The sequence below is a fragment of the Plecotus auritus genome (assembly GCF_963455305.1).
Source record: "Plecotus auritus genome assembly, chromosome: 14".
Classification (NCBI taxonomy): Eukaryota; Metazoa; Chordata; class Mammalia; order Chiroptera; family Vespertilionidae; genus Plecotus; species Plecotus auritus.
The window spans coordinates 7,626,567-7,637,246 of NC_137780.1; the positions used below are offsets into that span (position 1 = coordinate 7,626,567).

General features: G+C 45.8%; 1 protein-coding gene across 6 annotated transcripts in view; it reads right to left on the reverse strand.

Annotated features, from left to right (window-relative positions):
• Nucleotides 1–9,862, reverse strand: part of MIA3 (MIA SH3 domain ER export factor 3) — a 34,392-nt gene extending 24,530 nt beyond the window's left edge. For all 6 annotated transcript variants that reach the window (XM_080651370.1, XM_080651369.1, XM_080651368.1 and 3 more), the window contains exons 1-3: nt 9,712–9,862; nt 6,399–6,532; nt 2,498–2,584 (exon numbers count right to left, since the gene is read on the reverse strand). In XM_080651370.1, the coding sequence (XP_080507496.1) occupies nt 2,498–2,584; nt 6,399–6,532; nt 9,712–9,844 (354 nt within the window). In that variant the 5' untranslated portion in view covers nt 9,845–9,862. The remainder of the gene's footprint in view (nt 1–2,497; nt 2,585–6,398; nt 6,533–9,711) is intronic.
• Between the last annotated feature and the right edge of the window lie 818 nt (nt 9,863–10,680).

Here is a 10,680-nt window from a genome sequence, read left to right on the forward strand (position 1 = left end):
ACAGCAATAGCCTCAAAGTCATGTTGGCTCTAGAGGGGCTTTTGTGCCAGCCTCGGGCAATGACTGTTCCTTGGTAGTCGGGAGACAGGAGGCCGGAACCCACTTTTCCCTGGCTTTCTGCTTCCCCAAGGAAATACTTTCACATGAGTAATACTCCCAGCTTCCCTTCCTTCTCTCTTCCCCAGGGGAGGAATGACTCAGGCAGCTGGTGAGTTTGCCCTGCACCATCCCTGTTTTCTGTTTGGGACCAGCTGGAAGGAGCACACATCCTCTCTCTTCTATGCTGTCAGTTATAGGGACATTTCCCCTGGGAATAGCCAAACTGCCACCCCCTCCCCCTTCCTGAGCTCTGCCTCTGGCTGTGTTAGTCTATATTATTCTAGACTGCAGTGGTCGAAAGCCCATTATTTCTGCACACTTGAGGCATGTTTGCCAAAAAGCTCCATCAATAAATAATGGGGACAATTTAGTCTCCATCTGCCTGACTCCTGGGTCTCTCAATTTGTTCTGAGCACAAAAGGTGAAAAGTGAGGTGTCAGTGATTGGATCCCCCAACTTCCAACATTGGTACCTGATGTCCTGGGAATTCACCACGTAAGACTTTGTCTAGCTCCTTGCCATCCTGCTTTCTAGGCTGAACCCCTCTGCTGACCCAGCCAGAACCAGGCAGAATCCCCGTGCTGTCGGTTGGCTCTGAGTCTACACAGATTTTGGCTCTTATTTTCCTTAGGTTGGGAAAGATAAATCAGCTCAAGACGTTTGTTATTGAAATACAGGTGCACAGGAAATAAAAATGTAAAGGAACAAAGAATGGTGTCAAGGGGGTTCCCACCTCATTATCACCACAAGTATAACTTGAACACAAGGAAGGGATATACTCTAAATCAGGATTCTTGGTGTCATTAAAACCTGCTTTCAGGACTCTCAGTAAACGTATATTCTTCCTTTCCTCCCTTAAAAACCATATAGACATAAAAGGGGCCACAAAGGGAAAAATTAAAAAACCAACAAAGATAATTTTCTTCTAACTAAACTGTCACATTACTCTGGGGAGGCATGACCAGTGTAGTAGGGATAAATTATATTTCCTTTTTTTCATCACATGCATTTCTAAGCCATTTTTTAAAAAATATATTTCATTGATATTTTACAGAGAGGAAGGGAGAGGGATAGAGAGCTAGAAACATCGATCAGCTGCCTCCTGCACACCTCCCACTGGGGATGTGCCCGCAACCAAGGTACATGCCCTTGACCGGAATCGAACCCGGGACCCTTCAGTCCGCAGGCCGACGCTCTATCCACTGAGCCAAACCGGTTTCGGCACTAAGCCATTTTCTTAACTGAGGGAAGCATGCAAAGGTTGGTGCAAGGAGAAGGCAGAGTCCCAAACAACTGCTGTCTCCCACTTATCCCGAAGTCTCTTCATTCGGAGTGAGGCCAAACAGGCAACAAGGCTGACTTTATGACCCTTGGGATCATCAAGAATTTATAAGAAGAGCGATGGCTCCAAAACGTCACCCATTCTGCCACTCTCATCTGACAGCTGCTCTCGGCCAGCAGCTAGCACACTCGGAGGCACCTCCAAAGAGCTGCTCAAAGCCTTCTGAGAGAAGGTGGGCATCCATTATTACAAATGTGAAAACTGCAGAAATAACCAGCTGAATGAGGATCTCAGAACACAAAAGCCTTGTCTTGACAAAGCTATTTTAAGTCAGTGATCCCCAGAGGAGTGATCATAGAATTGGTGCCGTCGGTACCTTGTAGATTTGCGACAGGCCTGCATCTGAAACTCGCACATTCCCTTTTCCAAATCTAAAATGTAACCATAATCCCTTAAATCACTGACAGTTCAACGATAAGAAAATCCCCGTAAATCTGCATTTCTGGCCTAGTACATAAATTACGGTTTGATCAATTTAACCTGATTTCTATCTACGTAAACTGTCTAATAGCTATTCCTTTTGCTTATAAGAACTATCTCATTTTAATAACTTAATGCAAAGATATTGAATTCTTAACTTTTTTTCATATAAAGTAAAGAAAAACCCTGTATGAGAGTACACAGCCTTATATAAGAAGATGTGCTTCCATCAGATTATAAGTCTCCTAGATATTTTCAAATTTTTCTTTTTTTCTATTTTTAAAGGTAACCTGATTCTAAATTAAAATCTGAAACACAAAGTTAACTTTTTTTTTTTTTTTTTTTTTTTTTACCAAAACACATTCAAAGACTTTAAAAAATACACCAGGTCCTTGAATAACATCTTGTTCAGTGTCATTTCATTATCATGTTGTGAGATGCCATAGAAATGTAACTCTTGCTTATATCAATTAACCTATGATAAAATTGGCTTTGTTTTACGACATTTTGCTTGAAGTCAAAGAACCCATAGAGGACATTAAGTGAGTACTTAATGTAGTTAACAACTGATGAATTTGTAAGCCAAATATAATGAAGAACCAAAAAAAAAAAAAAAAAAAAAAATCCACAACTTACATCTGCTGGAATTTGTAGTTCTTCTTTAGTATATTTATGGACTACCTGAAGTAAATCCTTTGGAAAATATCCAAAAATACGTCCAACCTATATAAAAAGAATGGGCAAAAGAAAAACTATCAGTCAAAATTCTGTACAAGAAATATAAATGAGAGAAATGTAAATGAGAGGAAATATACAAATGGACAGGTAGATATAACCACAGAAATACACAGTCACTATGATTGCAGAGATTATTATTCCAATTAAAATTAAGTATATAATATTGCAAAGCCAACTTTTCTAAAACCACTTATCTTTTCTTTCCACACTCAGCTTAATGCTAAACACAGGGCACATAAAGTTAGATTTGGAAGTAGATAAAAGATCTGCAGAAGAGAAGACGGTTGTATATTATATGATTAAAACTATGCAAATCAAAGCTGATTGGAAACACAATTCCAAATAACCTCTAGCAAGAATTTACCTGCACGTTTCATAGCATTTCTCACAAACCAGTACTTATGTCTCTCTTAAACCAATAAACACCAGTGATGAAAATTAATAAGTGAAAAATATAAAATTTCTGAAATGTATTGATCAACACGACAAAAGGCGAACAAATATTTATTGATATTTATGGGTTGTACTAGCTTTTTCAAAAACTAGATTTTCCAGGTATTTGGGGAGAAAATAAAATTCATACTAATCTACCCATCAGCTTTGGATTTATGCAAAGGAAACCTCTGTAGAAGATGATCCCATTTATCTACAGCTCTAGCAGCTAAGGTTATACTACTAAGCATGTCCTCTTGGGAAACATACACTGCCTGTTACTAGCTGCAGTCTGAGAGAGCGTGTTAGATCTCTTCCCAGTCATTCCAGGAGACTGGTAGGCGGATCAAATGCACAAAAAGAAAACAAAAGGCTATCTTATCACTAACTCCTAAAATATCCTCATTATGAGTGCTCTTGTTTTATCTGGCAACTACCTGAGAGCCAGTGCTGGTGGTAGAGTAGTGCCTTGGAGATTAGATAAGCCAGGGCAATTAAAAACTGCCACAGTGGCAGCTGAAGTCTGAAATTCTAAGAAACCAAAAAAGACTGTAGGATGAAAACTAAGAAATAGAAAGAAGAGTCATTTGAAAGCCAAGGAGAGAGAGTTTTAATTTCATAAAGTGTAAGGGCCACCAAATGAGAGAGGAGAGTGAGGGCAAAGATCCTTTTCTCCTTCACGGGAAAATTTTATTTAGAGAATGTGGAAAAGGGAAAAACGTCAATCTGTAGAGAAAGGAAATACATTTATCTTTGTGTCATCTTTGCTATATAAAACTTTATTTTTATACTGGGTGGGGTCCCCTTTCTTATGACCTGACCCCTCCCCAAAATGTGGCAGAATCATGGGTCCTCGTAACTAGAAATAATTTTTATATCTAATTGGCTTCCAACTATCATCCCTGCCAAGGAACTGCTACTGATTTGATTTTGGGGGGGAAAAGCAAAATATTTTTTTCAAGGGAACAAATTCTGCATAGCTACTATGCAGACAAATGTCAACGCCACCGCCCTGAAAGGAAATATTCAAAAGGAAGATGGGTTACACACGGGCCCTTCCATTTCAGAGCTTTTGATTTTACAGGAGCTAAGACAGTACACACACTAACTGTGATGCAAAGCAGAAGAAAGGGTCCCACAAGCAGTGCAAACACAGTGTCCCCTAAACAATTATCAGACGGCAAAGACCCCTTCTGTTGGGTGCAGGGGGCAGTGCTTCCCACAGAAGGCAGGATGAGAGGTGGGCCCACAAAGACGGCAGGCTTTCTAGACGTGAGTAAGATGGTGAACAAGAGTGTGGAGGCAGCCCTAACCGGTTTGGCTCAGTGGATAGAGCATCGGCCTATGGACTGAAGGGTCCCAGGTTCGATTCCGGTCAAGGGCATGTACCTTGGTTGCGGGCACATCCCCAGTATGTGCAGGAGGCAGCTGATCGATATTTCTAACTCTCTATTCCTCTCCCTTCCTCTCTGTAAAAAATCAATAAAATAAAAAATAAAAAAAAAAGAGTGTGGAGGTTAAAAAAAAAAAAAAAATGCAAGTTGAGTTCAGTTATCCAAATGCTCAAACTTGACCACCAGATTAAAAATGCAGCATAGGGACATGGAAAAAACTCTCCAAGAATAAAGATTACTAAGAAATCTCACGTGGCAGACTTGAAAGAAACAAACAGAATAGATTCTTATTTGTATCAAATGATTCAACTGGGATTCTGCCTAAATGCAAGGACTGTCCCTGCCCCGTTGGCCTTGGAAGATTCCTCCCTGGGAATCGGAACGCCAACGAAATCAATCTGCTTTCCCCATGGAGGACGCTCAAGCCTTATTTTCTGTTGTCGGTTTGGTGTTTTATTGAGATTGAAAGCTTTCGCAGTTGGGACTGGATATTTCTCTAATTTTGGACAACCCCAAGGACATCAAGGACTGTTGCTACTTTCAATAAATACATAGTCCACACAAAACACTTTTTAAAAAGGACAATAACTCATAAGCCTCCCAATCAGCTCACTCCCAGTGAATCTCTTCATTCAAAACATCACAGCGTGATGTATTCACTGATTCCATGTCTGCTATCAGGACAACCACGGAACTGGGTGGAATCGAGCTGCTGGGGGAACTACTGGCAACAAATGTCCGAAGAGCAGGAAGAGGATGACCCAGAAGTTGCCAATAAAACAAACAAGAAGGCACACAGTGACAATGACATTTTGGTTTTTTAACAGGCTAAGAACAGCACACATGATTAGGTAACTGTTCCCAGAGCTGCCAGTTTTTCGAATATTAATAATTTAGTAAAAAACAAATGCACACAAGATCAACTTTCCTCGTGAATGCCTGAAACCCTATCTTGCACATAGCTTGCAGGAATAAGTCTCAAACCCATGAATCCTTCCATTTTAAAGCTACGGAATTTCAGGCTGCACCATTTCAACCTTTTTTTAAAAAAATATAGATATATATTTTATTGATTTTTTACAGAGAGAAAGGGAGAGAGACAGAGAGTCAGAAACATTGATGAGAGAGAAACATCGATCAGCTGCCTCCTGCACACCTCCTACTGGGGATGTGCCCACAACCAAGGTCCATGCCCTTGACTGGAATCGAACCTGGGACCTTTCAGTCCACAGGCCGACGCTCTATCCACTGAGCCAAACCGGTCAGGGCCTGGTCAGGGCCCATTTCAACCTTTGCTATGTATGGAGCACGCGTGGCTGAAAGGCCTAGAACGTGATGCTGAGGAGCAATAGTTGGAAGCAGTTCAGTTCTATTTAGGAAATCTCTGCTGAGCCCCTACTCGGTGCCAAGCCTGACGCCTGCTGGGGACACACAGCAGAGGACAGGTTAACGCCATCCGGGACCCCAAGAAAACAGTTACTTAAATCGTCAGCGCTAAACGAGCCCGTACAACGTCAGAAAAGAAAGCTTGTCATTTTCCCCACCTTCGTCCTGGCAGAATTTGCACGTGGCTCACCAAGTCTGCAGGCTCGAAATTGCAATCCTTTTCTTTTCTTTTTTTTTTTTTTAAATCTGCTTGTGTATTGGTTTAATTTCTTTTTTTTATTTTTATATTTTATTGATTTTTTTACAGAGAGGAAGGGAGAGGGATAGAGAGTTAGAAACATCAATGAGAGAGAAACATTGACCAGCTGCCTCCTGCACGCCCCCTACTGGGGATGTGCCCGCAACCAAGGTACATGCCCTTGACCGGAATCGAACCCGGGACCTCTCAGTCTGCAGGCCGACGCTCTATCCACTGAGCCAAACCAGTCAGGGCTGCAATCCTTTTCTTTTTCCCGAATAAATCTTTTTTGGTAATGAAAAAGGAAAAGAAAAAAAAAAAAAAGAAACTATGCCAAATTTTTACTTACACTTCCAGCCCAAACTTCCGGCGACGTCCCCGCCAGTTTATAGTAGACATGGACATGGTCTCCTCTTTTAAAATTCACGAAACGACAGTCTGGGCCTGTGAAGTCTTCTAGAGCCTCAGCCCGGTACATCAACACTGTATGTAAAGAGAGAAAAGAAGTAACCAGACAGCACGATTCGACCTGCACAGCCCGTATTGATTGATCAGGAAATACAGGAACCCACTGTCAACAACGTTCTCCGGTACTGCCTGCACTCGATCACTTGGAAGTCACATGCTCCAAGCATCTAAAACCTTGCGAGCTTTATCATGGTAAACCAGGACAGCGCCTGCAAGTAGACAGGGCAGAGAGAAGCTCTCCCTAGTTTTCTTTATGGAAAATGCTGAGAAACAAAAACCAGTGTGTCCACCGCCCCCACAGGCCGGACTCAAATAAAACTCTCGGTTCCCTCTCTAACTTGCTAGTCCTCTATCTTTGCTGTGTCATAATCACAAAAAAAGCTTCCTTTTGCAACTGGGTAAATTCAAGGGCAGATGCTGACTCGCTCGCTTAAGCAGGGCTGCATGCAGAGGTAATAGGGGCTGGGAGAGCACCCAGGAACCCCCAGGGGGTTAATTAACCTGAACTAACCACTAAAAGGCACTATTTTTAAGTGGCTCTAATTGCTACCACCCAGCAGTAAACACTGTCAGTTTCATTTGTGGCCAAGTCGTTCTTTCCTTACAATATCTAGGTAAACTGACGGGAAAGGATGTCACACCCTATGTGACAGATCCAATCATGTTACAAGGTAATATTTCCTGAAGATAAAGAATGTTGACTGTAGCCCTGACCAGTTTGGCTCAGTGGATAGAGCGTCGGCCTGCGGACTGAAGGGTCCCAGGTTCGATTGCGGTCAAGGGCATGTACCTTGGTTGTGGGCACATCCCCAGTAGGGGGCGTGCAGAAGACAGCTGATCAATGTTTCTCTCTCATCCATGTTTCTAGCTCTCTATCTCCCTTCCTCTCTGTAAAAAATCAATAAAATATGTGTATTTTTAAAAAAAGAATGTTTACGGTAGCCAACATTAACACGTTAAGCACCAGGGCTGTTTGGTCTTCCTTTCCATTTAGCCCGCGATATCCGATTTCACCCATATGCTGGCGGCCAGAGACTGAGGAGGTCCAAACGGAATAGTGTCAGTCACCGGTGACTGACATGGCGCTAAAGGTGTTAAGAAGGTTTCAGAACAAAGTTAAAATAGCCTTATTTACCTATTTCTATAAACAAAACCAAAAGTGGACATCACCTGTGGCAGGGATTAAGCAAAACTTGTGAACACTGTTCAGTAGTTACCTTCAGTCTTAAAATGCAGGACTTAAATCACACCTGACCTAGAAACTGGTGGAAGTATTTTTCTTTTTGTTGGCCAAATACAGTTTCACATGTAAGATGAAATGGACAATAAATGCAATTAAGTAGCAGAAAAAAAGGATGGAATGGAAATAATACTTTTCTACAAGGCAATTAGCAATAAATACATGAAAATGTATCTATTTGAGGGACAAACATAAAGGGGGTTATTTGGATTTTGAAGCTAAAAATCTCATTATTTTAATGCATGCCATCAACCTAATTCAGATATAATTGGGTGAGAGGCCAGATTGAAGGTGATAGGCAATTTAAGATTGGGGACTGTGGGACAATTGGAAATAGCAATGTTTCTCTCGGTCCCCTCCGAACAGATCATTGAGGATTTCTAATCATAAATGGGATGACACCATAACGCAAGCTGTAGAACAGCTATCTGAAAAGCACATGCGTACAACGCAGCCCCTACCCTGCTTCAGCGGCTTCCTGCTGTGTTTGGTTACATCTGGTTGGACACATGCCATGTGACCACTTTAGGGCCCTTCCAATACCTTGTCTCCTACGGAGGAAGCATCCGCGATGTGCTTCTCCAGGCAACTGGTTTTGAGGAACTCAGGTGGGATAGCGCTTGGAAGCACCGAACAGCGGCTATTTGCCACGGCCAGCCCTGCTTGCTAATAACCTGGGTTTGCTCCGAGAAAACTACAGGAAAAACCCGTGAGGCTGCGCCGCTTTTGTAGCGTTTATTTACATGGGCCCCAGGGTTACCTCCAGGAATGGCTGCAGGGATACAAACTCCAAATTATGAAACTGGTTTTTGAATAACGCCGGTTTGCATATAAGTAGCTAAACTGTAGGCTGATGGCCTTTCCAGAAAGATCGTTTTCTGTACCTTTTGATTACTATTTATGAACAACCTTTCTGGAAGCGGTTATTAGTAAGTTAAGGCTATTTGAGACCGGCTGGGAGACTGTAAGATGGATCTTGGTTCAGCAAACACCTCCTAGCCTCAGAGATTCCAACAACACAAGGGGCTAAGGCTAAAGCTGGTTGTGTTTATAAGACCCTCTGAGTATTGAACAGCATTACTGTTACTTTAATAATCCTCCATCGGAGCCTGAAGATCTCAACCCTTCGCACCCTCCCCCCGCCCCCCACCAATCTGAGGCAGGGGAACAATTCCGCTTCCTGCACAAAGAAGAGGAGGCTGTGGGGTCCCAGGTGGCCGAGGCAGATCCTCCCACACTTTCGAGAGCCAAAGACTGTGGCCTTTCTGGTGCCCTCCCTGCCCGGCTGCCTGCAAGACTTCCAAGCACAGAAATGACAGGACGGAGGCAGAGCCGGATGGAGACCTTGGGATACACCGCATGCCTGGACTCTAAGACTGTCCCAATCCAAAACTCCAGTATCTGTCCAAAAGGCGGCACGCGCCCCAAGTCCCAGCGAAGCAGAAGGGCAAAGGGGCAGCGCCCTTCCCGAAGCCTATCATCAACCTTGAGCAGGGAGTCCGCCCAGCGAGCCCTGAGCGCATCTGCCCCCGGACAGCACCCACCCTGGTCCCCGCAGCGGGGGCAGGAAGGCTCTCCGAGGCAGCGTGGGAAGCCCGGGCACGCGGCGCGCCACCCCATCTCCCATCGGAGCCGGGTAAACCAGGGTAGCGGACGCCGGGAGCTGCCCCGGGATAACGGGGGCCATCTCCAACCCCCCCAAGTTCCCCAACCCGGTCAGCAAAGGAAAAAGAAAACGCCGGCAACAAGTGGGAGGCGCAGACCCCGCGGCCGGGGCCTGCTGGCCCGGGCGCCCGCAGAGCCGCCGGGCACACACGCAGGGACCCGGGGCTCGGTCCCCGACCCCCGGCCCGGCGCTCCGCCCTCCAGCCCGGGCTGCGACTCCCCAGCGGCGTGCGGGCTGCCCAGCTCCCGCCCCCGCGCAGCCCGGCCACGGTGGCCCTCGGGCACTCACTGCTGCATTCCTCGTCCGCGCAGAGCTTGTGCTCGGAGAAGCGCCTGCTCATGTCAGGCTCCAGCCGGCCCGGGACCCGCCAGGGCAGCCCGAGCAGGAGCAGGCACAAGGGCAGCCCCGGCGCCGCAGCCATGTTGTGGTCACCGCGGGGGCCGGTGACGCGGAGGCGGAGGCCGGCGGCGCCAGCGGGCGGGGCCAGGGCGGAATGGGGGCGGGCCAGGGCGTGTAGGGGGCGGGGCCAGGCGCGAGGGGCGGGGCCTGGGCGGGTTTGAGTTGCTGGTCTGACACGTCAGCACGGGCCCTGGGAGCGGATGCAGGGGTCTGGGAGGAGGACCGCAACTGCTTTCTTCGCTCTCCCCCGCCCCTTCGCCCTACGACCTGGGATCCCCTAACCTCCCACCTGTTGGTGGGATGGCGCGAGGTTTTCGCAGCCTCTCATCTCTGATCCGCAACCCCCATTCTTGGTTTGGTACCTCCTTTTCCCAACTGTGAAATCCCACCCGCGGCTTGACACTGGTAGTCCCTGTTTCGAGGCTCCATCCCGGACACCAGGCCCCCACTTCGATTAGGAAGGGGAGAGTGAGTGGAATGGTGCGTTGGTGAGGTAACTAGAGCACGTGGCGGGTTTGGTCCTTTTAGGGGGCCTGGGAGATAGAGATGGGCAATGGGTGGGGCCCCGTGCTGAGATCTCCAGGTGCTTGGGTCTTCATCCACAGGGGAGGAAGTAACTGAATTCAACACAAATGTGTTGAGCTTCCATTTTATGCTACCATGTCATGCCAGGCTCCGGACAAAATACTAGGGTGGTGTGCAAAAATACCTAAGTCAAAGACAAGATGTCTGGCCCTAAGGAAGCCCACAATTCAGTGGAAACCAACCGGCATAAAAACGACTAACGAATCAATGTCAGAATAGGCGAGAGGTAATGGCAGCTAATATTTTCCTTAGGAGCGGGTGTTATTCTACGGC